The sequence below is a fragment of the Arachis hypogaea genome, chromosome 5 (genome assembly GCF_003086295.3).
Source record: "Arachis hypogaea cultivar Tifrunner chromosome 5, arahy.Tifrunner.gnm2.J5K5, whole genome shotgun sequence".
Classification (NCBI taxonomy): domain Eukaryota; kingdom Viridiplantae; phylum Streptophyta; class Magnoliopsida; order Fabales; family Fabaceae; genus Arachis; species Arachis hypogaea.
In genome coordinates this window covers 114,298,130-114,322,827 of record NC_092040.1, presented here as the reverse complement: position 1 = coordinate 114,322,827, position 24,698 = coordinate 114,298,130, and the positions used below count along the sequence as shown (strand labels likewise).

General features: G+C 33.7%; 4 protein-coding genes across 5 annotated transcripts; 3 read left to right on the top strand and 1 right to left on the bottom strand.

The window, feature by feature from the left end:
- The first annotated feature begins 3,018 nt into the window (after positions 1–3,018).
- On the top strand, positions 3,019–6,544 carry LOC112802973 (transcription factor VIP1). Of its 2 annotated transcripts, XM_072236440.1 has the most exons (5): positions 3,019–4,542; positions 4,779–4,911; positions 5,619–5,703; positions 5,930–6,214; positions 6,381–6,544. In XM_072236440.1, the coding sequence occupies exons 1-4, from the start codon at positions 3,986–3,988 to the stop codon at positions 6,187–6,189; spliced, it is 1,035 nt and encodes a 344-aa protein (XP_072092541.1). In that variant the 5' UTR covers positions 3,019–3,985; the 3' UTR covers positions 6,190–6,214; positions 6,381–6,544. The 2 variants fall into 2 exon arrangements, with proteins under 2 accessions (XP_072092541.1, XP_025702197.1); XM_025846412.3 differs by having other exon boundaries at positions 5,930–6,544.
- Positions 6,339–10,948, top strand: LOC112802971 (abscisic acid 8'-hydroxylase 3). The gene is made up of 10 exons (XM_025846410.3): positions 6,339–6,471; positions 7,175–7,992; positions 8,679–8,997; positions 9,081–9,233; positions 9,313–9,582; positions 9,673–9,759; positions 9,856–9,934; positions 10,027–10,133; positions 10,355–10,473; positions 10,580–10,948. Exons 2-10 carry the CDS (start codon positions 7,628–7,630, stop codon positions 10,668–10,670), a joined length of 1,590 nt encoding a protein of 529 aa, XP_025702195.1. The 5' UTR covers positions 6,339–6,471; positions 7,175–7,627; the 3' UTR covers positions 10,671–10,948.
- LOC112802974 (trypsin inhibitor-like) lies at positions 10,935–11,908 on the bottom strand. Its single transcript, XM_025846413.2, has one exon. It carries the CDS (start codon positions 11,782–11,784, stop codon positions 11,179–11,181), a length of 606 nt encoding a protein of 201 aa, XP_025702198.1. The 5' UTR covers positions 11,785–11,908; the 3' UTR covers positions 10,935–11,178.
- Positions 11,909–13,741: 1,833 nt separating this feature from the next.
- Positions 13,742–15,258, top strand: LOC112802972 (SKP1-interacting partner 15). Its single transcript, XM_025846411.3, has one exon. The coding sequence runs from the start codon at positions 13,995–13,997 to the stop codon at positions 15,117–15,119; it is 1,125 nt and encodes a 374-aa protein (XP_025702196.1). The 5' UTR covers positions 13,742–13,994; the 3' UTR covers positions 15,120–15,258.
- The last annotated feature ends 9,440 nt before the right edge of the window (positions 15,259–24,698 follow it).

Genomic DNA, 24,698 nt, shown 5'->3' with positions numbered 1-24,698 from the left:
GCACATTTGTTTCAATAAGGACCTTGCGCCTTTCAATTTTCAATTAATTTAAAGTTGGAGATTCCTATCTTTTATTAGACATCTTGACATAAATTTAAAGGTATATGTATGATACACTATTACATATTATTCTTGTATTACATAAACAAATGGAAAAGAAAAGAAAATGAAAAGAAAGAAAGATAGAAAGGTGAATGAGAGGTTTTCAAGAATAATAATGCATGGTGACAATTATTGCATGGCATTAATTAACAACTATAGATATGATTATGCTACGTGTATATTAAAATAACCATCAAAATTAGTTTAGTATAAAATACATATTAAAATATACTATATATTAAAAATAAATTAAATCACATATATATTTATACATAAATATATTGATAACTGATTTTAGTAGTTAATTTTAGTGTACGAATAATATTTTTACACTTATTATATTGTTGTTTTATGGGTGGTCAAAGAAATGCATGGACATCACACGAACAAGCTAAGGAATCCTACAATATTAGTCCAACTCTTAAAAGAACCAAGAAAGTTAGATAAGAAAGGCTCAAAACGAAAAAAAGAAAAAGATCCTATTCTATAGCATGCAAAAAAGATAAAATTTCACTAGCTACTTAGCAAGATTTCTTAATCATTTATGTATATATGTAGGTTTTACTTTATTAAATTACTGCTTTTTACATGTACAAACTTTTTTAATTTGTGTATTTCGTTTAAAAATTAATTGTATAATTAAATTACAATTTCAGTGATGTGTTAAACTGTTAATAACCAGCGATAGCATTCATCAAGAAGTATACATATATACTTTGATTAATAAATTGCAATTTAAAATAGAAAACTAATAAAAATGAAAAGGTAGTTTTGAACATATGTCAAAATGTATATTTATCTATCTATAATTATATATTCATTCTTTCTTCTATTTTCTCGCTTGAACAAAAATAATTAAATAAACGAATGGCCGTATTTAGACATAACTTTAATTTCTATAGTATATATGTTAATTTCATATATAAAATTTTTTTACAGACTTTCACATATATCAATAATTACCTAATAAAACAGAAGATACCACTATCAATATAATCTATGCATTGATCAGTATTATTGGTTTTATAATGTCATATGGTACTAAAAATGATTTTCCCCCTATTTTTTTTTTATAAAACTACTTATATTAAAAATTAAAACATTTAAGTTAATAAGACGAGATATATAAATAATAAGACGAGATACATAAATAATTTAATTTAAAAACTTAAATTAATAAAAAAAATGCAGAAATAATTATATATATATTTTTTGTTTATTCAAACGGTATCCTCCAATTCGACAGATTAAGGACTAATTCGTCGCGAATCTGAGCTCCATTTAAAGGTTTGCTGTTGGTCAATAAATTATTACATGCATAAAGTAAGGTTTGAACTTCTGACACTTGTTTAAGTGGATGAGTGAGCTGACTATTCAATATTTATGTTATTGTATTGTAAGAGAGAGTGAGCAGTATTGGCTCATTTGCATGCCCCTTAATTAGGGTACAATGTTGAGTCGTACCCTCAGCAATAATGAATGATCACAATGTTTTGTTTTTTTAATTATTAACCTTCTAAGGAATGCAATAAGGGAGCTACTCAAATGAAGATGCAAAAAACATCTTTTTATGAAGATGCTTTGTATAAAAGTGTAATTTATTAATTTGGCCACACTTCAAATAAAAACAACACTTTTATAACATATCAAAATCTAACCCTACACTCCATCATCTAAAGGTCAAAAAGAAAAATCATCACATGAAGACAATTATAATATCTTCATGGGAGTATCCACCATGCAATAAAGTAGTGTATGTTGTGGCAAATGATAAGGAGCCATGGGGTCTTATCTTGTCTAGAGTTGACCAAATCGAATTCCATGACATTTTGTTTGTTGGAATTTGTAGATAGAGTGATAGACAGAACATTAAGATAGATGGATAAATAGATATACACTTTTATTATTAAGTCAATAAATAACAACATATATAAAATGCGTGTACGGGTTAATTAGTAGGCCAAAATAGTTAATTAACATTTTATGCTTTTGTCTGCTTGATAGAGTTTAGTGCATTCCACGTGAATCATAAATGGATTCCATTTGTAATATGCCATCCATGTTCAAAGTTAGAAATGAATGGTATCAACTATCAACAATGAAAACAACCCAAAAGCTGGATAGGTAAGGAAAAACTTAACCTAGGCTCGGATGCGTCTCATCTATAACACACACACATATACTAGTAATGTTTACATATATAGTTATCTAATTAATTAGACGGTTAAAAATAAGTAAATTTTTATAACGAATACTAATGTATTTCGAAAAAAAAAGGGTAAGAAGTACAATATTTTTTAAAGTCTGAATCGTAAATTATAAATACTAAATTCTAAACTTATATTATAAATTATTCTAAATTCTGAATAATTTTTTAAATTCTTTTATACCATGGTGTAATATCTGAAAATTAAATTTATATCTAATTATATATTAACACTTTATTGAATTTGTTTGGTCATGACATTTTTTCTGTTAAACACACCAAACACTCCCTTTCTAAATAAATAATCTGCTCCCTATATATTAAAATAAGTAATTAATGTAGAATAAAATAAATATTAAAAATAAATTAAATTATATATTTGTATACAAGTATTTTATTATGACTAATTTTAGTAGTTGATTTTAGTGTTTTTTTAAAAAAAAAAGAGTGACACCAAATGGAGCTCTCAAGTGTAATTACATTTTTTTTTCTTGGTTGAAAGCTGGAATTGGGCTGGGCTTGATATAAATTGTTCCAATATCTTTATATGGATAAGCCCAATAATAAGATGCACTAAATTTAACATCTCTACCCACTGACAACAAAAAAAAAATTCTAGCCCAAAATATAACAATGAAGGACTATAGCCCAAAAAAAGAAACAAAAAAAAGCCTCCTTTAGAGATGCTTATCCCTTGATGTGCATTATCTATCACATACTTCACTATGGAGAGAATCCTCTAGCATAGAATACCTAAGAATCTTGACTTTGGAGACGAGGAGTTGCATTTTTTTTGCCAATTCTATGGTCCTATGAGTTGGTGTCTAAATTTTGTCTAACTTATATTTTATAGTAAATTTTGATTTTTTAATAATTATTTATTGTTATATTTTTTAAATTAAATATTATTTTTAACCTTTTTTAATAAATAAGCAACATCTTTTAGGCACCATAGCATTCATTTTTTTTTTCTTGGAAGAGTAAAAGAAAAGTGAGTGGAATTTTCTAAAGTTTACGAATTTGGTATAAAAAGATGGAAAAAGTGATTGAGAAGATCAAATATAAATATAAATAAAAAAAATAGTCACCTTTATATGTTGTAATAGAATTAAATAAATCAAGGGATTCGAATGTTGATTAAAAGCTAGATATAATATTGATGAATTTCCAGATGAGTTTGTGTACTCTTTTTTTTTTAAAGTAGAAGTATAATTTTGGTGGTATATTTTCCTCAAGAGGGTAGTGATTAAAGGGAGATAAAAAGTAATGAAAAGAAAGGCAAGCGAAAAGAACAAGGGCATAGCCACATTCACATTCACATTCACATTCTAGTAATTTGATTGATTTGTAAAGTGAGATAATGCATAATTTGATGACCCAGTGAGGAAAGGACACTTCCCCTAAACTTTTGGCATCCAACAAAGAAAAGAAAGTCAAATGTGTTATGTCTGCTGTTGTTACTTGGTTTTCCTTCCTCTAACATACAAACACAACCACCCACCCAACCCAACCCAACAACAACAACCACAACCTTCTCCTTCTTATTCTTCTTCTTTCCTTTCTTCTTCTATCACTCACTTTTTTTCCACTTTCTCAACAAATTAAAAAAAGATATATATACTTCCTATTTCTTATTTCTATTTTTTTTGTTTTATTTTATTACTAATAATTATTTAGATGGACCCGAAGTTCATGGGAAAGCCACCTCCGGCCACCACCGTAGAGATAGAACGCATGCCGGAGCGAGGCTCCCACCACCGCCGCTCCCACTCCGACACCTCTTTCCGCTTCGCCGGAAACTTCGACGACCTCCTCCTCTTCGACCCTTCCGACCTCGACATCTCCAACCTCCCTTCTCCTCTTCCACTTCCGACCCCCGCCACCGCAAGCGGCGGAATCCCCATGGCTATCGATTCCGATGAGTCTAGCGGTCAGAGCGGGATGGGAAGAGCCGGTGGCGGTGCTCCGATCGGGCACCTACGGAGCTTGTCAGTCGACTCGGACTTCTTCGATGGCTTCGGGTTCGGCGGCGCCGGAGAGGAGAAGTCAGGCGGGAAAAGTGGCGGTGGAGGAGGAGAGAGAAGAGTTGGGCATCACCGGCATAGTAATTCGATGGATGGATCATCAACGACTTCGTTTGAAGCTGAGTCATCGATGATGGATGGTGTGAAGAAAGCCATGGCACCTGATAAGCTCGCTGAGCTTGCTCTTATTGACCCTAAGCGAGCCAAGAGGTTCCTCCTCCTTCTTCTTCATATCTTTTGAGTCTACAAATACGTAGTAACTGATTTCTTAACTGAATTCATAACTGAATTCGAGTATCTACATAACACCTCTTGTTATTATTATTATTATTAATTCAATAAAAGCTATTAATAGTTTAAGCGGAATTTATGATGCTAATTGTGCTCGCCTTGTAATTAATAAAATGATAATAATGTAAATGAAAAATGGTTGTTGGTGTTTGTAGGATTCTTGCGAATAGACAATCAGCTGCAAGATCAAAGGAGAGAAAGATTCGGTACACAAGTGAGCTTGAGAAGAAGGTGCAGACTCTTCAGACCGAAGCAACTAACCTCTCTGCTCAACTTACCATGCTCCAGGTTTGTATAATTCTATCTATCATGTCCTTTCATTTTATTTTCAATCTCACTTTGTGTAACTTTTTAGATGAACATCAAAATTTGGTAACTTGTTCTTACTAGTGTTTGATTGATTGATTGATCAATGATGATGGAAGCCCCCTCATTAATCTATCATTAACAGTGATGTGGATATACATTCTTTCTATACAGGTTGTTAGATTTGTGGTCACAACTATTTATGGAAACCCTACAAAAATATCTCACTCTGCTTTTTCCTTTGTGGGGTTCTAAACATTTTTCATTTCATGAAATGACAAGAATTATTCAATACATATCTGTTTTTCTTGCATTTTTCCTCTTAGCAGTTAGCACACAAATCTTTTATGTTTATTTATACCTAAAGGAGCAAACAGATACTGTTGAAATCAGTTGTGAATTATTTCCCAAAAAGGGGTCCTTAGGAAAAAGAATTAGCATTTTAGGAACTTAGTAACAGTTATAAACTTGAGGCCTTGTAACTGCAATTATGTTTAAGAAAGTGAAATGAAACCCCTGCATTTTTGTCTATATTTTCAGCAAAATAAGATGTTATTCTCATTAACTCTGAGATGGATGTGTAGTCTGCGAAATCTAGCTGAATTTTGTCGAATTTTCAGTGTGTAGCATTAGTTTTTTCGATATTTCTAGTTATGTCCAATTCTTGTACAATATCTCGCGCGATGCAGAGAGACACGACAGATTTAACTGCGGAGAATAAGGAGCTCAAACTGCGGTTGGAGGCTATGGAACAAGAAGCACAGCTTAGAGAAGGTATATTCATGGTTTTGTGCTTTATCATAATAGAATATTGAATTCAATAAATAACAAATCTCAATGATTTCACTGTTTTTTTGTTTTTTAAATATCAATGATCTTATGTACTTCAAGTTCATCAGTTTCCAAAATTGTTCACTATAATTGGAGAATCCTAACATAAAATATCTTCAGTTTCTTGGAAAAGAAGTCATCGGTTGCCTTTTTGTATGCTTGCTCGCAGATCTCAATTCGGCATTGAAGGAAGAATTGCAGCGCCTTAGGGAACAGAGTAACCGCTTGGGTGCTATGAGTGGTGGTAACCATAATTTTGGTGGTATGTTCTCTCAATTGGCTTCTCAATTAGCCATGCAACAGCTGAGTAATCATCCTCCGCCGCAACAGCAGCAGGTCGGCGTGCCTCCTCATCCCTCTGATCAGCCTTTCCAAGGGCAGCACGGGCAGCGACGCCCGAGCTTCATGGACTTCAATCAGAAGAAGTAGCTCATAGTTGCATGAAGTAAAAAAGGTTGTTACAGGGAATATTCATCTCAAGTAATATATCTTGTACATTATATACACACACATAAATATATATGTATGACATGTGAAGCTTGTGAAGGTTATCCTTGTACATTTCAGTTTCTTAGAAGTATATCATGTGAAATATGATTTATGGTTCCTTGTTGTTGAAGTCACAATTTAACATAGAGATGTAGAAGGACAAGATGATCGTAGATGGTGAATCAAGTGTAACAGCTTCTGGTAATTACATAGCAGGTTGTGGTAAGTGCATGATTTTATGTAATTTCTACTGGGAAAATAATTGAATAATATATACATATATCTTTAATCAGTATTTGGAAAAAGTCATTATTACTGGTTTTTAAGATTTTCATTGAAAATTATTATTTAGCAAGAATAATAAAATCTATAAAAATGAAACATGGTTCAACATCAGCCACCTACATTGATGTTATTGAAATCAACATCAACAAGTGTCGGTGAGGACATCAAAGTTTAAACTTTGATAAAGCTAACTAATAATTAAAAGATTAATTATATCTCAATAAGGATTGTGTCTTATGCCAATAATTGTAGGAATTATTCTGGTCAAGTTTGTCATGTAAATTTAACAATACTTTAGTGAAATCATATCATAACTGCTTTTGAAGATATTCCCTAGGAGTTGTCATTATTTGGTTCAAATGTTATTATCATAATAATTATTTATTAAGATCAAGACAAGGATGACCTTATAATAACTCCAAAATATGGACCTTGTTCCTTGTAGTCTGAGACTGTTGCCGCCCTACCCTTTATATATGAAAAAAAGTGAGGCACATAAAGGATAAGGATTCAAAGTTACATAGTTCCTTTGTTGCATAATGTACTAATATAAAGTTCATTATTGTTGTGTACATTGGATATAGCGAAAATCATTATTGACTATTGGACTCACAAGACTATGTATATATATTTGACTCAGGATATTGTGAAGGTCTTATCTATGGAGCCGAAACCATTGACTATTCATTATTTTTTATTTTCATTTTTTTGTTAGAGGAATATTCATTATGTTGGCTATAGTTGTAAAGTTTTATAAATAAATCTCTTGAAAATCAAGAAATTCAATTGAGTAGGTCATCATATTTTGGACCCTTAGTGTAGGTCAAACTTTTTTCTTTTCAATAAAAAGAAAAAAATGATTATTGGTTATATCCATTTTAAAAATAATACTAATATATAGCTTTCCCAAGGACGGCAAATTGAAGATTATTTGCATTTTTCAAAGATGTCATGAATTGCCACCAAACAAGCTTGTGTCAACTTAGCAATCAACATCATATGACACCACCAAGAACAATGAAAGACTCTCTATGATTCATTCATAGTGGAGATACCAATAAAGAACATTGGAATATTGGAACACTATGCATGCATGGCGTCACCTTCTGAAACTATTAATATTGGCCTGCAGTACTTGGACGGCATATATATAAGTAAAATTCAAATACTTGGTATTGAGCAAAGTGTTCAATGTTTGTGTAGTAACATTGGAAACATTTCATTGATCAAATTCACAATGATGACAATAATGGGGGTCATCAATTTGGTTATCTTCTTGATCGTTTCATTGTTTGTAGTATCAATTGTGGTGTTGATGTATGTTACACGTTCTCCTAAGGAAATGAAAGGCATCCCAGGAAACCTTGGATGGCCAATTTTGGGTGAGACTCTCTCATTCATCTCTGACTTTTCAAGTCCATCAGGCATATTTAGCTTCATGCACAACAGACAACAGAGGTAACAGTTCAATATCAATTCATTAATTCATTGTGATCATACAATGACTCAATATTTTTATTTATATTCCTAACTCTAATATGCTAACCAACTAATTAAGCAGCCCAATATTAATCGAGTCATAACACATAGCATCACAATTTACAACATTATACCATTATATATATATGCCAATCATAATGTTATGTGTATCTATTTTCTGTGTTGATGATCATTATGTAGTAGGAGAAACAAAGAGAAAAAGAAATATAAAATAAAAGTTTTTTTTTTTCAAATTTTGTAAAAAGGTGGGTTCACATTGATGTAGACATCACATTTTGTTTTCATTTTTGGTTTTAGTATAATTTTTTGAAAATATCACATTCTTTTTATTTTCTTTCATATTTTTAGAATGTTATAAAAATTAATATAAAAAGTAAGAGTAAAAATAAAAACAAGAAAAGAATTTTAAAGCTTGTTTGATATAAGTTTTCATTTTGATTTTTAGGGGTTTTTTTTTTCATTTCCAAAATTTGTAAAAAAAAAATGTCTAAACAAAAAGTAATGAGAGAAACAAAACTTTATTATTTTTATTGTTTTTCTCACAAAATGTTTGAAAAAAAAGAGATAAAAACATAAAAACACTAACTAAAGACTCAAGAGGCCTAAGTTTTTGTTTTGATGTGATATTTTGTGTCTTGTTACAGATATGGAAAGGTATTCAAGAGCTTTGTATTGGGGAGGTTCACAGTGTTCATGACAGGGAGAGAAGCAAGCAAGATATTACTAACTGGCAAGGATGGGATTGTGAGCTTGAACTTGTTCTACACTGGCCAACAAGTTCTTGGCCCCACTAGCTTGTTGCAAACCAATGGAGAACCACACAAAAGGCTAAGGAGGCTCATTGCTGAACCTTTGTCAATTGATGGCCTTAAAAAATATTTTCACTTCATCAATACTCAAGCAATGCAAACCTTAGATCATTGGCAAGGAAGAAAAGTCCTTGTTCTTGAAGAAGCTTCCACAGTTGAGTGACATTATCGTTTTCTGTTTTCAGTATTTTACCAAGAAAATTTAGAACTTTATTTTATTTGATTCGAACATTGCAGTTTACTTTGAAAGTGATTGGACATATGATCATGAGCTTAGAGCCAACAAGTGAGGAGCAAGAGAAGTTTCGGTCGAATTTCAAGATTATCTCTTCTTCATTTTCCTCCATGCCTATCAAGCTTCCAGGAACTGCTTTCCATCACGGTATCAAGGTATCAAAATCTATGTAACTGGCCACTGATGACTGCATTTCCATTGCTTTGATTCAAAGACATTGATATTCATGCGCAGGCTCGAGATAGGATGTATGAGATGTTGGATTCTATAATTGCGAGGCGAAGAAGTGGCCAGGAGTTTCAGCAAGATTTCTTGGAGTCCTTGATCATGAAGCATAGCAAAGGAGGAGCAGAAGGAGAAGATGATGAGAACAAACTCACTGACAAACAGTTGAAGGACAATGTACTAACATTGTTGGTTGCAGGACATGATACCACAACTGCTGCTCTAACATGGCTCATCAAATTTCTTGAAGAAAATCCTCATGTCCTTGAACAACTCAGGGTCTAAACACATTTTCATGTCTCTGTCTTAGTGTCCTATTCTGTGGTTTGAATAGTTTTCGATATGTTAAATGCATGATTTCTTTTGCAGGAGGAACATAGAGGAATCATTGCAAATAGAAAGAGTGGAACAGATCTTACATGGTCTGAAGTTAATAACATGCCTTACACAGCCAAAGTGAGCATAACATGTGCACATATTAGTCTATGAGCTTCCATTCTAGCTTCTAAGATTTCACAATTGATCTTAGTTACTGGTAAATTTCAATTCCAGGTGATCAGCGAAACCCTTCGACGAGCGACGATATTGCCTTGGTATTCAAGAAAAGCATCCCAGGATTTTGAAGTTGATGGTATGGCATTACATACAAAACATTTGTGGTTTGTGTCCTATTGAAATGGTTGTGATTTGTGCAACATACAAAGTTGATGTTGGATTGTGTAGGATATAAAATTAAGAAAGGTTGGTCAGTTAATCTTGATGTTGTTTCTATACACCATGACCCTGAAGTGTTTCCAGATCCTCAAAACTTTGACCCCTCAAGATTTGATGTAAGTTCCTTCCTTCTCAAGGAACTCCTAATTACCCCTTACTTACACTAATTTATGCATTCTTGGATCAATGTATACAACAACAAAAAAGCCTTATGTGGAATCGGCTGCATGAATTAAACGACATTATTGAATTCTATCATGTATTATGTCTACAGTGAGACTGTTCACATAGATCAATATATACAAATACAAAATACTAATCTTTTTAAAAATTTCAGGATCCCTTAAGGCCTTTCAGCTTTCTTGGATTTGGTAGTGGACCACGTATGTGTCCTGGAATGAACCTTGCCAAGATTGAAATCTGTGTCTTCATCCACCACCTTGTTACCAGATACAAGTAAGATCACAAAGCAATGGAGAATATAATCTCATTTCACAACTATATTAACCATTTTTCCTTGTTTATTTATGTTCTCTATATATAACCAAAGTTGATGTCACAGGTGGAAGCCTCTAGATAGAGATGATTCAGTTCAACCAACACTTGTGAGGATGCCAAAGAACAAGTATCCTGTGTTGGTGGAGCCACTGTAAAAAACTATTCCTCTTAGTATCCAGAAAGCAAACCATTGAAGCTTACACAGCAAAGGAAAATCAGGAACAACTAGAGTTGTCTATGGGGCAAGATAACCAATCACAAGATTCAACTATTCTCTAAGGATTAGTGCATTCTCTTTCATTCTTTATCAGTTTCAAAGAAATGGACCAATCCTTAGAGAAATAGCTGCATTGTGTATATAATTATATTTAGCAGTATGTAACAGATGATAGCTAATAAAGAAAGTAACAATAAAATAGTGCACTTCAACTTATACATCATCTTTATATGCTTCCCTTTTTCTCAACACATTTTTACATTCATTGCATAATTTAACATTCAATAAAAAGTGAAACATAACAATTCTTAAACTTGGGATAACAAACTGAAGTGGCTTTGATTATAGCTCAGAACAACCTAAGATTTATAAACATTACATCAAATACAAGGTTTTTTTAATCTTTATTCATGATCATAATCTATAATAACAGAAGAAAATACTAATTAATAGGCTGCAAGACCTTTCTCCACACTCTGGAACTGAATTGCAAATGCTGCTCCATTGAGAGCTAAACGATTATTTCCATAACCATCAGTGTATATCCCAACATCTTCACAATCTGAGGTATTGCTATCACTACAGAAAACAAACTTGTAACCATCATTATAGTAATTAATCTTGAAACTCCCGGTTCGAATTCGATCACTCAAGTAGTCCTGAGCATTGCCAATGGCTACATACCACATATTGGCAGAGTCATCCAAGACAACAATCCAAGTGGATGAGTCACCTAAATTGGTGAACTTGATAGAAACAAACCCGTCTGTTTGGATGACCATTGTTCCGTCCGAATTCGATATAGTAACCGGCAATCCAAGGATATTCTGTGAGGGATTTTGGACAACAGCAAGAGTGAGTTTCAAACCAATGCTAGCAATGGTAACTCCACCACCCTCACCCTCAGAAACCGGAAGAACATAGTAGTTGCCGCCATTTTTTACAGGGCTATTATCTGTATCAAACACAGTACCTGCAATGACACACTTAAATTTTATGGTAAATGCAAAGAGAAGGAAAAAGAGTGCAAGAAATGAAGAAATTCTGGCCATTGTTATGTAATGTTAGGAACTTAGGATTTGTATAATGAAAATGTGTTTTGTTTCTGTGTGATGGTAAAGTTTGAAGGTGAGTACCGTGTACTTATACATCAAAATTTTGACTAAGACACTGTAGATTTTCATGGAAAACATGGGAAAATTTCTGATGTAAAGTGAGTACTCATCAATAATGCTTTTGTTGATAAAAACTAGTAATAAAATTGCACCATAAACGTGTGCAATATTTTATGCTGCAAAAGAATTTCTACTTTATAGCTGCATGAGAGATATTCAGGATTTTTTAGCAGTATAAAAATTTGACAAATGTAGCATGCATTATTGGTAGATCACTTGCAAAATTTTGTTAAGATGCTGTGACTAACTAGTTTAATATATTATAAACTCTATCTAGTATTCATGTAAAGTATAACTCAAGTTAATCTCAACTTTCTTGTATTTAATTGTAATTTATATATTAGAGAAAACAGTACTGCTAGGGTCAGTATATTTTGTAATTTGTAACCATCAATTAGTTATCATTAATATTTTTAATTGTGTGAAATTATATCTAATGATGTAGAATTACATACTCTTTTTTTTTTTGGTGACTAGAAATGGTTAAATGTTGACTAGATTTTAATAAAATGACTATCCTTAAGATTTTCTCTTAGAAGAAAATGACAAAAAAGTCCCTAATAGTTTATTTTAAAGATAAATAAATTTTCGATTAACAAAAAATACAAAAACGTTTCCCATTTTCTAAAACACGAGATATCTAAATCTCTCTGAAAAATTTATTTGTTTTTATATATTTTAGATAAAAAAATTTAAATATTTCACATTTTAAAAAACTAGAAACGTTTTTATATTTTTAATTAATAAAAAATTTATATATCTTCAAATTAAAAAATTAGAGGTTTATTTATTTTTTTCTTTATGTATTGGGTATATATATATATATATATATATATATATATATATATATATATAAATAACTTTGAAGAGTTTATACCTTAAATGTAGAAGCAATATACCCAGCACTTGAGAAATAAGAGCAAATAGAATCAGAGTTTGGAATTTTTTATGTATATCAGAACATTTTTATATTTGATATCTTGGCAAAAATAATACACATGACATCTTATACAATAAGTTATATTTTCAAATCCATCCTTTAGTGCAACAATTCCATCCTTTTGCGTTTGATGGAGACAAAACATTTTATTTTTGTTAAACAAGAAAATAAGATAAATAATGAGAAAAGTATGAATGGGTTCAACTAACCACCACTAGTAAACTTGAATGTGGATATTTTAAAATCAGCCAACTAAAATAACCCGTTAATAAAAAATTCCAAAAGACTAGTGTTTGTAAACAAAGGAAAGAGAGAGGAAAGAATATTTGTACCTAAGCCGGACCATGAAAAATTATCATATAATAAATCTCTTCCTATTAGATTATCCAAATAACTTATAATATGAAAATATTTAATTGCATAAAGTATTGAACACGTTTTTTTATGAGATTTATAATTTCCCAACTGTGTAATATTTTAATTTATCATCTAATAGTAGGTAATTTCTATGATAATTATCCAACTTTGAGAAATTAATTAAAATGATAAATATATATATATATACTAAATCTTAAAAGTTATGAGTTCAACTTTTGGAGTTAAGAAAATGTGTACATTAGTCTAATTATACTTAAAAATATTATTTGAGAGAAAAGTTGAGGAAATAATTTTCAATTCCCATATCTATTTGTATACATGCCAAGTTGATACTTTACTTTCATTATGGATCTTATTTATAGATTTTGAAGATGAATATTTATCCATGAATAAAAATGAAAGAATAATAGAAGTTAAGAAATAAGCTAAATAATACAATCACAATAATATAATTCAACTTAAAAATTAAAATTTATGTATGGAAAACTATTAACCTTTTTTTTTATGGGTGGCATCCTCATTTGATGATTGCCCCTTTTAGAGAGAAAGTACAAAATGGATGTAGTGATGTAGTTATTGGATAGTGGAACTGATACAGGTGGGTGTGTGTCAGTCCAGATATCCACCAAAACTGGACAACAAAATAACACATTCTCACGTCTTTGAAAACTTTAACCCATAACAAAAAAAGAACTTAGGTTTAGGCATTTTGCTTATAGTAGTAGTTGACATGAGACACTAGTTTAATTACCTCTTTGCCCCCCACGACATGGAGGAAGACGACCCGCTGATCTACCGCCTCCCACAGGACACACTGCACCAGATCTTCTCCAGCCTCCCACTCCGGCAGGTCATAATCTGCCGTACACTCTCCAAGTTCTTTAACGCCCTTCTCTCCACGCCTTCCTTCCTCACCCTCCTCTCCACCACCCTCCCTCCGCTCCACCTCCTTGCCCTCCGCCACCCGCACCACCACCACCACCCTTCCTCCTCCCTCCACCTCTTCGACCCCGACCTCAACCGCTGGCTCCGCTTCCCCCTCACCTTCCTCCCCTTCCGAAACCCCAACCCTGTCGCCTCCTCCCACGGCCTCCTCTACCTCTGGGCTCTTTCCCCCTCCGACAACACCAAATCCCTAATCGCCTGCAATCCACTCACGCGCCACTTCCGCCTCCTCCCTCACCTCGGCTCCGCTTGGTCGCGCCATGGCTCCGTCCTCGTTGACTCCTCTAACCGCGTTATGGTCCTCACCGAACTCGCCGCCCTCTATTTCTCCGGCGACAGCAACCACCAGTGGATGAAATTCTCCTCCAATCTTCCTGCGAAGCCACGGAGTCCGGTCCTCGTCGGAGACCGCGTCCTTGCGCTCTGCGACGTCGGCTCGCCGTGGCGGAGCCAGTGGAAGCTCTTTGCGGCGGCTGCGCCGCCACACGCGGCGTTTCAGACGTGGAGCAGGCTGGAGCGGCACGAGTGGGGTGACGTGTTTGATATATTGAAGAGGCCGAGACTGGTTCGAGACAACGGCGGCGATGGAGGTCGCGCGACAGTGCTGATGGTTGGGGGATTGAAGTCGTCGTTCTCGCTGAACGCGCCGTGCTCGACGATCTTGATTCTGCGGCTTGATTTGACGACGATGGACTGGGAGGAGGCAGGGAGGATGCCGCCTGAGATGTTCCGGTGCTTCAGGGAGTCCAGCAAGTTCAAGGTTTTTGGAGGCGGAGACAGGGTTTGCTTCTCAGCGAAGCGGATCGGGAAGAAATTGGCGCTTTGGGATCGGTCCGGGAGCAGCAGAAAGGTAGGAGGAGAGTGGCGGTGGATCGATCACTTGCCGGGAAACGGCGAAGGGCTGTACCGAGGTTTCGTGTTTGAAGGGAGGCTCAATGCTGTGCCTTGATCATTCTCTGTGCTTCAAGGGTATGTATGTTGATGATGATGATGAGCTTTTATTATTGTTTTTGTTAATTGTAAACTCTTTGCTGTGTTGTAAACTTGAAAATTGTATCATTATATGTTATTACTTTTTCTCTTTGCAAGATTTTCGCTGATGTTGCTCTGATAAGCTTGATTTAGATGTTTACAATTTAGAAAACTAGCAGTTTGGTGTTTTATGATCATGCTGATGAATCTTAACCTTCAAGCTAAGTATGGACTATGGACTTGATTCTAATCAAATTGGCCCAGTGATATAGCTTGTTATATGATATAAGCTGATATGTTAATTTATCTTTTAACATGTGAAAATAGGATTACAGGATGCTATTCCTTGAACTGCTTCTTGAAAATTAGTTCATGACCTTGTACTATTATTAGTACTCAATACAGCTTTGTAAGCAATTTGTGTAGAATTTGAGCTACTGGGAAAAGAATATATGTCTTAACTTGTTATTTGGTAGCTTTCCAAATAAGATTGTGAATGTTTGAGGAGTGTATATAGAATTTTGCTGCAGAATTATAATGAAAAACCTACTTAGCACTGAAGCTCACTAGTTTTTGTTGAAATTACACTGTATTACTGTATCTGCATTCTTAAATGTAATTAATATGCAATATCAAAGGCTTTAATTATGAAGTTTCCATTAAAAGTAGGCTTAAGTTTAAGATTCTGTGAAATGCTGTTAAGATCATTTAAGTTTTAGCCTAGGATTACAATGACCATTTGATCCCAGTTTGGATTTGCCTACTACTCGACCAATCTGGTGTGTGTGTTAAGCAAAACTCTTTTCTTGGTGTTTGCTTCTAATTTGTTTGAAATCGGGCACACCAAGTCTATGTTGTCTAAAGGAGAAGATATCTTTGGTGGAGATAAATTCATGGACCAAATATGTGTGTATGCGTGTTGAATTTTCTCACAAAGTGAACTAGGAATAATTTCAGTCGAGTTTTCTGAGTCAAATTTTGACATTTTTAGGAACACCACCACCTCCATATGGATAAGGATCTTGTTCTTTTCTTATGACTTTTTTGTTAGCATCTGGAATCTGTGAAGGTTTCACTAGAATACATTCATATTCATTCATTCACTTGTTTGGTTCCACTGTGCATATCTCAAGCAAAGGTCAAAACTCTAAACATGAACATAATATTTATTATCCTCACATATTCTTAAACACCATCCTAAATGCTAATTGAAGTAAAGAGATTAACATTTTTAAGAAGGAAAACCAAAAACATAAAATCATTTAGTAATTAAGAAGATTTATAGGCGAATCTATAGAGATAAGCTTCACGAACATGATTCAAAAGTAGAACAGCATATATGCCATTAACAGAAACAAACCCCTCTGGAGGTCCAACCCATGTACACAGTACACTATGATTCAAATAATTTATGTATGTATTATTTATCTATTACAGATATAATTTAAAAAAAAATGCTATATACCTCAACTACTACATATAAAAAGAAAAAAAAAAGCCTGATATATTTGGAGAGATGTGTATATTTTTTATTTCTCCCCTTTTTTTGGATGTAATTGGAATATATATTTTATTCTTGAAAACACAATTTATTTGAAGTTTAGAGAAAAATTAAAAAGGAGTGATTTAAAATTCCTAATAACAACTATATGAGCTTTAAAAAGAAAAAGAAAAAACCTTATACTTGGGGGACAATGATAATAGTTATAGGACAAGGTCAATTCATACAAATATAAATTTAGGTCAAACAAGCCCACTATTATGATTGAATCATCAAAATAGCTTTCAACTCAGATGGACAAAGAAAAGCAATATTAGAAAAATAAAATGCTAAAGGACCACTTATTGGGCCATAGGCACCTTGCACCTATTTAGCTAATGGAAAGATGATAACTTCTTAGGCTTATCAAAGACGAAGTGGTGGTGTTTGTGATGCAAACACTTCATAGCACAAACCACTTACACTTCTATGCGGATATCAATGGGATGAGGTTTAAACTTAGGATTTTATATAATTATACAAATCCTTTGTCTTTTGAGGACTCTAAAGAGCTATAAATTATGCAAAACTAGGTTGATTCACCAAAGTACTGGTGCACTGAACAGCTTTATCAATGTACACACATGAGTAATCATTATATTATTGAACATCACTTATAAAGATATTAAAAAGAGAATACTTAAAGAAACAAAAGGAAAAATCAGGTCCTATACAGATGTATTATTATTAATGTATACTTATCAATACTTTTATTTATTAATACGGACATGTGAATATGTGATACGGTAGAAATTCAGGTGCAATTAATTTTATGTGAAATTGATTGATGAGAGTCGTTAAATAAGTTAACTGAGTTAACTCAATCATACCTTACTCACAGATTAATAACATGTTAGCGCTAACTCTATTCGACCCTATTCGTAAGTCATAAACAAAATGTAATATTCAATAATTTGATGAGATTTTAGAATTATACTTTAGTATTTATATCACTAAATAAATTTGGTTTTTATATATACAAAAATACTAAATTTTTAATTAAAAATCCTGATTTAATGATTAAAGGCTTTTTATATAAATGAAAGGTTTTTAATTCAACATTCTAGCCTCTAAATAAGATTGAGTCTCAATTCATATCTTATTTAACCAGTAAATCAACCCGCTTTGTACTCAATCTGATCCGACCAGATTAGATATTTGCAGATAGGATTGTTGCTGCTACCCTTATTAGAAACTACTGTCTATACGGGTGCTGGCAAACCGTTTAGCGATGGTTTCACAAGTCGCCACAAATAATCCGTCGCTTGGTCAGTTTTCTTGCAGTGACCCACCATTTTCACAAAGTATATAACTATATATATCTAGCTAGTCCATAGCCAATAGCCATTTCTTAACAAAGAAAATAGGTTCATTATTGTGGTTAAATTACTTTTTATTACTGTTATTATTATTTATATTATCTTGATTCTCATTTAAATAATGTGTCACGGTGGCCCCCTTAGGCTAGCTCCATTATTTATTTGGATAAAAACACACATGCATGACACACACATACTATGCTTCTTGCTTACGCCGTACCCTTGCTGTGCACTGAATAATAATATCTCCAAAGAAATTGACTGGTAAATAATGATTGTATGTGTGGAGCACCATATATTAAAAATTAAACTATTCCCAAAGATAAATTAAACTAGTTGCAAATTTTCAATTCTGTATTCATAACGCATCCCTGCGCCCCCCCCCCCCCCCCCCCCGCCGGGTGGATTCTTATAAGTTAATATCCAACTAATGAATTCCATGACGATTTTAGAATGAAATGCTTTTAGCCACGCAATTCATGTGTCTTCACTTGAAAATATAAACTAATAATATCTGGGTTGATTCCTTTGATTATGGTCTTACTAGTTTATTTTAGTTGAATCTTACCATAGCCATTAAAATAAGATAAAAGTTTTTAAAGGCATCCAGTAGGTTTGTTGGATATAATGTACTCCTATATATGCAATGCGCATATTAAAGTCCAATCATGCTACATGTGTATGTGTATAAAAAAATTAACTATTAAATTAGTTATTTATATAAAATATATATTAAAAATATCTGAAATAACACATATATATATAATAAATATATAATAATTGATTTAATAATTAATTTTTAATATATAGATAACACTTTTTATTAAAGGTTTAATTATTCTGTTAGTCTCTATAGTTTTGCGAAATTTTTAATTAGGTCTCTATACTTTTTTTCCTTTTAATTGAATTATTGCATCAAAAAAAATTTTAATTGGGTCCTTACACTTTTTTTTTATTTAGGTCATTATATCAATTCTTTTTTTTTTAGTTGATCCCTATAAAATTAAGCCAATTACTACTAAGAATGACTTAATTGAAAAAAAAATTAGTGTAGGAACTCAATTAAAAAAAAGTATAAAAATTTAATTGAAAATTTTACGAAATTATAGGGATCAACAGAATAATTAAACCTTTGTTAAACTAAATGTTTAGTTTATGATATGCAATTACGCAAGCCGAGTCACCAAAAGAAAATTACGCAAGCCATAACTCAAGCTTTAATATAATTGATAATTTTAATAAGCTATTCTATCAAAGGCCATAAATAACCAAATAATTACACCATATTATAAATTATATTAGTAGCTTAAATTCAGGAAAATTCCATCTTCTAAACGGCTTGTTTTCTTTTCTAGGACAACCTATTTTTTATTTTTCTTTTTTTCTTTATTTCAATATTCATAGATTATACATTTGTAATATTTATTAATTAACTTGAATGTTAGAGCGTATATATATCTTATTTATTTTTAGTTTAAAAAAGAATTCTAACAACAACTCTCCGATCAAATTGTATAGTTTAAAATAGAGATAATACTCAATTTGATCCTTAAACTTACATGCGAGTCTCAATTTAATTTTCGAAGTTTCAATTGATTTTATTTAGTCCCTAAAGTTTATAAATGTGCCTCGTATTAATCCCTGAGATGATTTTTAGTATAAAACATTAATGAGGCACTATTATAGAATATTAGATGTCACGTTAAAACTTGTAAAATGATACAATTTTGGTTTTAGTATTTAAATAGTTCAAAAATGGCATCATATTACTTATTTTGTTAGGTAAAAGTTTAATAAACACCATTTACGATGTTTTTGGATTATTTGAGTGTCAAAACTAAAACGACATCATTTTATAAAGTTTAGTGTCACATCCAGTTGTTCACGATAGTATTCCATTAACGTTTGTACCTTAAAAAATGTTTCAAGGACTAATATGAGTTATGTTCACAAAATTTGGGGATTAAATAAAGACAATCGAAATCTCAAGGACTAAATTGAGACTCACATATAAGTTTAGGAACTAAATTAAATATTATCTCTTCAAAATTTCCAGTATTTCTAACCCCACGGATAACTCTATTGCAAAAACTTTAGACAATGAATCACACATTTTTAATGAAGAGTTATGTTACGTATATATTAAAATCAGTTATCAAAGTCAGTCATCAATATAAAATGCATGGTAGAATATAAATATATATTAAAAATAAATTAAATTATATGTATATTTATATACAAATATATTAATGACTAATTTTAATAACTAATTTTTGTGTATAAATAAATTTTTGTTCAATGAATTATATAAGCTGGTTTACTGTTTCTAATCCAACACAATTAATAATGGCAATATATATTAAAGTTGTGCAAATAAATTTATCTACTTGTTGACAATTACAAAAGCTGTTCCTTTACTATTTTGGAATTTGAAAATAACGGGGTTGCAACTTGCAATGCGCTCTGACATAGCAATTGCTGATGCCACCAATGAAATATATATATTTTGATGCACTCGTAGGTAAAATATTTGATATTTACACTATTAAAAAAAATTATTTTTATTAATATTTTTTTTGTAATTTAAAAAAAAATAAATAACAACTAAAAAAAATAAACAAGAAACTGCTTAAGAAATACAGTTTTGCTGAATACTATTTTTAAACTCCTTTCATGGCAACGGAAGCTCCACTTGGGGAGAAAGGATCCTCATTGTCGTCTTTGCCATGATATCTGTTATTGTATTTGCATCTCTCAAGATCAACCGAAGATCAGCACGCCATTTCCAAAACATGATATCTCGAATTTTTAACACCAAATGATCAATAAACCCAGAGCAATCCTGTAAACTATTGACAATAGTAAAAGTCTCTACACAGTCAGCTTCACATATAATGTCTCTTTGTCCCAAGTCCCATACTAAAAGAAAGCCTCTCCAAATAGCAAACAACTCTCATTGCAAAATGCTACGACTCTCAGTTGTTTCCAGACAGCCTCGTTGCCACATTTCCTTCCAATCTCTGCTAACACAAGCAAAACTAACTCGAGCACCATTGCCAGGATAGCTAGCATCACAATTAATCTTAAAGGTACCCATTGAGGGGGAATCCAAGAGCCACTAATGGTGGAGGGGATAGACAGGCATTGCAACTCAAAAATATTTCGAAGCTCCTTTTCCAAGGACAAAGCTGTACCAATTACCTTGTCTGTGGTCCAATGCTCATGAGGATGAAAGATCTCGTTATTCCTCGAATGCCAAATCTACCAGAGACCAGAAAAGAATCTAAAGGGGCCCTGTTTGCTGTTATGTAAGAACCAACTCATCAAATCCACTGGTTGATCGGAGATTCCTAAAGCTTGCCAAACTAGTTGGACTTTTAGATAATCCCGAATACAATGTAAAACCGATTCCTGACCTGAGAAACATCGTGGACAGCTATTCGTGTGCGAAATGCCCCTCATAAAATGAAATGCAGCAGTAGGAAGAGTCTCCCAAAGACATAGCCAGGTCAAAAATGTGTGCTTTTCCGGAACATGTTGACACCAAAGCCAAAGCCAATTACCCCTATCCTCCCAACTAAATATCTTTTTACTGAGCCACAAATAACCACTACGAGCATCATAAACCTTTGAAACCGCACCAGTCCAACACCAACCGACCTCTGAACCAGCTTGAACATCCGGGTTGTAAGAGTTAATGTTTCTCTGCAGAGAGTGATTCAGAGGAAAATAGATATTCTCAAGGTTCTACTGTCCAGATAACCAAAGGTCCAAGATCATGAGATTCGAATAAGAAATGTGAACATAATCCATCTCTTGACAGTCGCCCCTCTCTTCTCATTTTTGAAAACCAAAAGTTCTGTTCCAAATCCTAATACACCAAATAAAACCTTCCTTCAGGATATCCCAGGCTCGACATATACTCTTCCAAACATAAGATTCCCTTCCTCGAGACCGACTGAAACAATCATCCTTAGAAGAATGGTATTTCTCCGTCAACAGTTGAACACATAGCTTGTCCGGATGGTGAAAAAGTTGCCAAACTAACTTTCCAAGAAGAGCAATATTAGCACAAAAAGGGTCTCTAATTTCCAGACCTCCAAACTTCTTAAGGGTGACCAACACTTTCCAGTTAACTAGATTCAGGCCTCTACTATCAACTTGACCCTTCCATAGAAAGTTTCGCATAATGGATTATATCTTATTAGTTACCCCTTTAGGGAAGAGAGATACTTGCATGCGGTAAGTAGGAATCGCAGTCACTACCGAGTTGAGCAAATAGAATCTTCCTGCCTTATTAAGCAATCTCCCTTTCCAGCTGGCTAGCCTTCCCTGAATCTTGTCTAGAACATCGTTGAAAGTTGCGCGTGTCACCCTAGAGTGACTAAGGTTCACCCCTAAATACTTGCCCAAGTTCTGGACAAATCTGATGGAGGACACTCTGGTGAAAATCTCTTTTCTTGTCGCTAAAACATTCCTGGAGCATAGCGCTTTAGATTTCTCCACATTAACCTTCATCCCAGAGGCTCTGCAGAAATTTTCCAAAGCTACAATTACAGTTTGAACTTGCTGTTTTTTGGCTTTACAGAAAAGAAGCAAATCATCGGCAAACATCAAATGAGAAATTTTTGTACCCCCTTTAGAAACCGCAACTGGCTTCCACAAGCCCTTATCAACTTGCTGATTAATAGAATAGGACAATCTCTCTATACACAACACAAACAGATACAGTGATATAGGATCTCCTTGCCTAAGACCCCTGCTCGGAGTGAAGCTATTTAATCTATCCCCATTCCAGATGATAGATAGTGAGGAAGCAGTGACACAACGCATAATTAGATTGACTGTCAGAGGAAGAAAGCCAAAACTCACAAGGGTTTGTTTCAAAAATTCCCAGTCCACTCTATCATACGCTTTCTTCATATCAATCTTAAAGGCCAAGGTGCCTTTCTTTGACTTTGTTTTCTTCATGAAATGGAGAACCTCTTGTGCTACAATGATGTTGTCTGGGGTTCCTCTTCCCGGGATAAACTCTCCTTGAAGGGGCCCAACAATCTCTTTGAGATGGGGACGAAGTCTATTGACCAGGACCTTCGTTATAACTTTGCAAACCACATTACAGAGACTAATAGGTTGAAAATTCTTCATGGAAATTGGGTTTTCTACTTTCGGAATAAGAACCACAAGAGTTTCCATCATCCTTGGATCTATATCCAAACCAGAGAATGCATGACGAACCATAGTCAAAACATCAAAACCAACAATCTCCCAGTATTCTTTAAAGAAGAAAGCCTGAAACCCATCAGGGCCCAGTGCCTTAAAAGAATGCATACTGAAAACAGCCGACTTAACTTCTTCCAGAGTAACTGGCGCTGTGATGAGCGGATAATTTGTACGCTTTTTGGCATTGTTTTTAGTATGTTTTTAGTATGATCTAGTTAGTTTTTAGTATATTTTTATTAGTTTTTAGTTAAAATTCACTTTTCTGGACTTTACTATGAGTTTGTGTGTTTTTCTGTGATTTCAGGTATTTTCTGGCTGAAATTGAGGGACCTGAGCAAAAATCTGATTCAGAGACTAAAAAGGACTGCAGATGCTGTTGGATTCTGACCTCCCTGCACTCGAAGTGGATTTTCTGGAGCTACAGAAGCCCAATTGGCGCGCTTTCAACGGCATTGAAAAGTAGACATCCTGGGCTTTCCAGCAATATATGATAGTCCATACTTTGCCCAAGATTTGATAGCCCAAACCGGCGTACAAAGTCACCCTCAGAAATCCCAGCGTTAAACGCCGGAACTGGCACCAAAATGGGAGTTAAACGCCCAAACTGGCACAAAAGCTGGCGTTTAACTCCAAGAAGAGTCTCTACACGAAAATGCTTCAATGCTCAGCCCAAGCACACACCAAGTGGGCCCGAAAGTGGATTTTTATGTCATTTACTCATCTCTGTAAACCTTAGGCTACTAGTTTTCTATAAGTAGGACCTTTTACTATTGTATTTTCATCTTCTGATCTTTGGAATCTTTTGATCTTTAGATCTTTTGATCATTGGGAGGCTGGTCTCACGGCCATGCCTAGACCTTGTTCTTATGTATTTTCAACGGTGGAGTTTCTACACACCATAGATTAAGGTGTGGAGCTCTGCTGTACCTCGAGTATTAATGCAATTACTATTGTTCTTCTATTCAATTCCGCTTGTTCTTGTTCCAAGATATCACTTGTTCTTCAACTTGATGAATGTGATGATCCGTGACACTCATCATCATTCTCACCTATGAACGTGTGACTGACAACCACCTCCGTTCTACCTTCGATTGGGTGAATATCTCTTGGATTCTTTAACCGGAATCTTCGTGGTATAGGCTAGAACTGATGGTGGCATTCAAGAAAATCCGGAAGGTCTAACCTTGTCTGTGGTATTCTGAGTAGGATTCAATGATTGAATGACTGTGACGTGCTTCAAACTCCTGAGGGCAGGGCGTTAGTGACAGACGCAAAAGAATCACTGGATTCTATTCCGGCCTGATCGAGAACCGACAGATGGATAGCCGTGCCGTGACAGGGTGCGTTGAACATTTCCACTGAGAGGATGGGAGGTAGCCACTGACAACGGTGAAACCCTTGCTTAAGCTTGCCATGGAAAGGAGTAAGAAGGATTGGATGAAGACAGTAGGAAAGCAGAGAGACGGAAGGGAAA

Bases quoted from the DNA above. Each gene is read 5' to 3' on its own strand.
- LOC112802974 (XM_025846413.2), bottom strand. From the start codon at position 11,784: ATGGCCAGAATTTCTTCATTTCTTGCACTCTTTTTCCTTCTCTTTGCA.
- LOC112802973 (XM_072236440.1), top strand. From the start codon at position 3,986: ATGGACCCGAAGTTCATGGGAAAGCCACCTCCGGCCACCACCGTAGAG. The intron at 4,543-4,778 runs GTTCCTCCTCCT...TGGTGTTTGTAG, and splicing joins GACCCTAAGCGAGCCAAGAG to GATTCTTGCGAATAGACAAT. The intron at 4,912-5,618 runs GTTTGTATAATT...CGCGCGATGCAG, and splicing joins CTCAACTTACCATGCTCCAG to AGAGACACGACAGATTTAAC.
- LOC112802972 (XM_025846411.3), top strand. From the start codon at position 13,995: ATGGAGGAAGACGACCCGCTGATCTACCGCCTCCCACAGGACACACTG.
- LOC112802971 (XM_025846410.3), top strand. From the start codon at position 7,628: ATGGCGTCACCTTCTGAAACTATTAATATTGGCCTGCAGTACTTGGAC. The intron at 8,998-9,080 runs GTTGAGTGACAT...CGAACATTGCAG, and splicing joins TTCTTGAAGAAGCTTCCACA to TTTACTTTGAAAGTGATTGG. The intron at 10,474-10,579 runs GTAAGATCACAA...TTGATGTCACAG, and splicing joins CACCTTGTTACCAGATACAA to GTGGAAGCCTCTAGATAGAG.